Below are 3,440 nucleotides of genomic sequence, written 5' to 3'. Positions count from 1 at the left end.
GTTCTTCATGGTTTGGAGCGTGTGGAGAGGGAGAAAACACTTGTTTTGCATCATCGAACCTAGGCAAGGTATGTGTGATTGTTTTTCATCTGCATTTGGGTTCTTGATGTCATTTTTTTATGGTGACCCACCCACGTAGTTAGGTTTTGCTGTTCATCTGCACAATAAATTTTTTTTTGTATGTTAAATTAGCATTTTGCTATTTATGTGTAGAATCGCTTAGGATATGCATTTTGCTATGGTTGTTTCTATAATGCATATACCTGAAGGAATCAAGTTTATTTGTCAATGATTGCACTTGTTTGTGAAGTGTGGGTAGTGTGGTCCCTATGAATTTGTTGGGAATCTGGTTTTGCATGTGCTTTATGTGGTCCTTTGTCCGTGTGTTGTTGTCAATTTGTTGGCTTATTGTCTCTTTTGGCTTCTTGTCACTTTCTGCATGTTAGTGTATGTAAACAAAATACTTATTTTAATTGCAGATGGTTGACTTCACATTTGACCTTGAAATTCATGTTGGGGATGTTTTATGGAGGAGCCAACCATACAATATGTGGGTGGGTCTGTACGTTTACTGACAGAGATTGACCCTGACAAGTTGAGTTACTTTGAAATTCGGGATTTATGCCATCTAGTTGGTGCTCCTAAGGAACACAGTAGATATAAGTATTTAATTCCTGATGGTGATCTACAGCATGATTTAAGAGACATAGAAACAGATACAGATGTCGTAAACATGACTAACCTTCATAAGGCATAGTATGCTGAAAAAATCATAATCTATACTGACATAGATGTGGAGCCATTGGCAGTTGAGTATCCTGATGCAGGGGGAGTGGCAGATGGTGGTGTAGGTGGTGATGCAGGGGGAGTGGTAGATGGTGGTGTAGGTGGTGATGCAGGGGGAGTGGCAGATGGTGTAGGTGGTCATGCAGGTGGTGATGTAAGTGGTGATGCAGCAAGGGTTGAAATAGAATTGGATAGTGATGATGATGAAGATGATGAGAATAATGATGAGAATAATGATGAGAGTGATGATGAAGAAGATGTTGAGGATGTTGACATTGATGCAAGAGATGAAGAACAGAATGTTGAAGGAGATGATGATGATGATGATTGGCTAAATGAAGGCCTAGAGGGGGATGGCTTTGGTGATGATGTATTTGCTGCTCAAAACTCAGCTCCACAAGGTTCTGCTCCCAATACAAACCCAGAATCAAGCAATGCACCCCACACAGACCCTGAGTGGGCTAAGCCAGCCCTTGAGGATGACCTGGTAAGCATGGATGGGTCTGATGATGAGCAGGTACTTGAGCAAGTAGAGTTTAATGCTAAGAGTGACATGAGAAATGTTGTACTGAAGAAGGAGATGAAGTTCCCTAATGCAAAGGTGTTCAGAGCTGCTTTGAGGGAGTATGCAATCAAAAAACCTATTGACATCAAATTCAAGCTTAATGAGAAGACCAAGATATCAGTTCACTACAAGAATGGGTGTGGGTGGAGATGTTATGCATCTCAAATAAGTGGAGAGGTAACATTTCAAATTAAGACCTTGACTGATGACTGTACTTGTCCCAAGTCTTTCAAAAACAGCCAAGCAACATCAGCTTATGTTGCTAAGAGGTTCGTTGAGGATTTTAGCAAAAATCTAAATTGGGAGGTGAGTGGTGTACACAACCATGTGATGCAAAATTTATCTGTTGACCTAAGTGTAAATCAAGTGTATAGGTCAAAGAGAAAGGCAAAGGATTTGATAAATGGAAATGAGCAACTGCAATATGGTGTCCTTAGGGACTATGCACAAATGATAACCACTATAGACAAGGGGAGTAGGGTTATACTGCAGACAGAAATGGCTGAGGAGACTTCCCAGCCAAAATTTAAGAGGATATATGTTAGGTTCAATGCTCAGAAGGTAGGATTTTTAGGTGGATGCAGGCCATTTATAGGTTTAGATGGTTGTTACATAAAGCACAGATTTGGTGGGCAAATCTTATCTGCCACTGCCAAGGATGCAAATGACAACATTTTTCCAGTAGCCATGGCTGTTGTGGAACAAGAAATCAGGGAGTCTTGGATATGGTTTTTGGAAATTTTTGCTGATGATATAGGGAGGCTAGAGGAGCTTCAGTTGGTCTTCATTTCTGATAGGCAAAAGGTATGCAAGTTTTGTTTTGTTCAGTTACACTTGAATAGTTGACTTTGTTTGCTGAACTAACTTGTTTTGTTTGTTTGTTTGCTTATTTACAGGGGCTTATACCTGCAATAGAGACACTATTCCCTACCGTGGAGCATAGATACTGTGTGAAACACATCTACAACAATTTCAAAGTTGATCACAAGGGATTGGAGCTGAAGGATGCATTGTGGAGGTGTGCTGCTGCCATAACAGTAAGGGAGTTTGAGAGATGCATGCAGTACATAAGGGATTTGGATGAAAAGGCATATGAGTATCTTGCAAACATTGCACCTGCACAGTGGACAAGGTCACACTTCACTCCTAGGGCCTTAACAGATTGTTTGGTAAATAATTTGAGTGAGTCTTTTAATGCAATGATATTGAAGTCTAGGGACAAGCCTATCTTGGCAATGTTGGAGTGGATTAGGGTTAGACTTATGACTAGACTTTACACAAAAAAGGAAGGGATACAGAAGTATGCTGGAAAGTTGTGTCCAAGCATACAAGATAGGTTGGAGAAATTGAAGGTTGAAAGTAAGGCATTTAGTGCTACCCCAGCTGGTAGTTTCCTTTATGAGGTAGGCAGTCAGTATGAGAGGCATGTAGTTGATTTGGTGAAGAAGACATGTAGTTGTAGGTCTTGGGATTTAAATGGCATTCCCTGCAAACATGCCATAACAGCCATTTATACAAGCATTGAGACACCAGAAGACTATACCCACCTATGCTACTTCAAAGAAACTTACATGGAGATATACAAGGAGGTACTTCCTCCCATGCCTGGCCAGTCAGAATGGGCTGAGACTGGACAGCCTGCTCCCCTGGCACCTCACATATACAAACCACCAGGCAGACCACCCAAGCAAAGAAAGAGGGCTTCTGATGAGCCTAGGAACCCTTACAAAGCAAGTAGACAGAACAGACATATAAGATGTGGGAAATGCAAAAAGGAAGGGCATAACTCAAGAGAGTGCAAGGCTGGCATCACTGGGGAGACACCATGGCAGAGGAGACAGAGACTTCAAAGAGAAAAAGCTGTAAGCAATTAGGATTTAAATGGCAAAAAAAAAAAAAACTTGTTTTTAAACTTACTATAGACACTGTATTGAAACTGGGTTTTGTTGCAGGCAAGGGAAGGGGTGCCTGCACCTAGATCTGCACTTCAGCCACCATCCCAGCAGCCTACCCAGACCTACAACATGATGTCTGCCACTCAGCCTTCATCCTCACAGCAAGGAAATCAACCTAGGCCATCTCACAAGAG

The 3,440-nt window shown here is 41.5% G+C and overlaps 1 protein-coding gene across 1 annotated transcript; it reads left to right on the top strand.

Moving 5' to 3' along the window:
- Nucleotides 1–526: 526 nt before the first annotated feature.
- LOC126727924 (uncharacterized) lies at nucleotides 527–3,225 on the top strand. Its single transcript, XM_050433821.1, has 4 exons — nucleotides 527–680; nucleotides 792–932; nucleotides 1,044–2,155; nucleotides 2,248–3,225. The coding sequence occupies exons 1-4, from the start codon at nucleotides 527–529 to the stop codon at nucleotides 3,223–3,225; spliced, it is 2,385 nt and encodes a 794-aa protein (XP_050289778.1).
- The last annotated feature ends 215 nt before the right edge of the window (nucleotides 3,226–3,440 follow it).

The sequence above is a fragment of the Quercus robur genome, chromosome 5, assembly GCF_932294415.1.
Source record: "Quercus robur chromosome 5, dhQueRobu3.1, whole genome shotgun sequence".
NCBI classification, from domain to species: domain Eukaryota; kingdom Viridiplantae; phylum Streptophyta; class Magnoliopsida; order Fagales; family Fagaceae; genus Quercus; species Quercus robur.
Note: the sequence above shows the minus strand (reverse complement) of the source record. Positions and strands in the feature narration are given on the sequence as shown.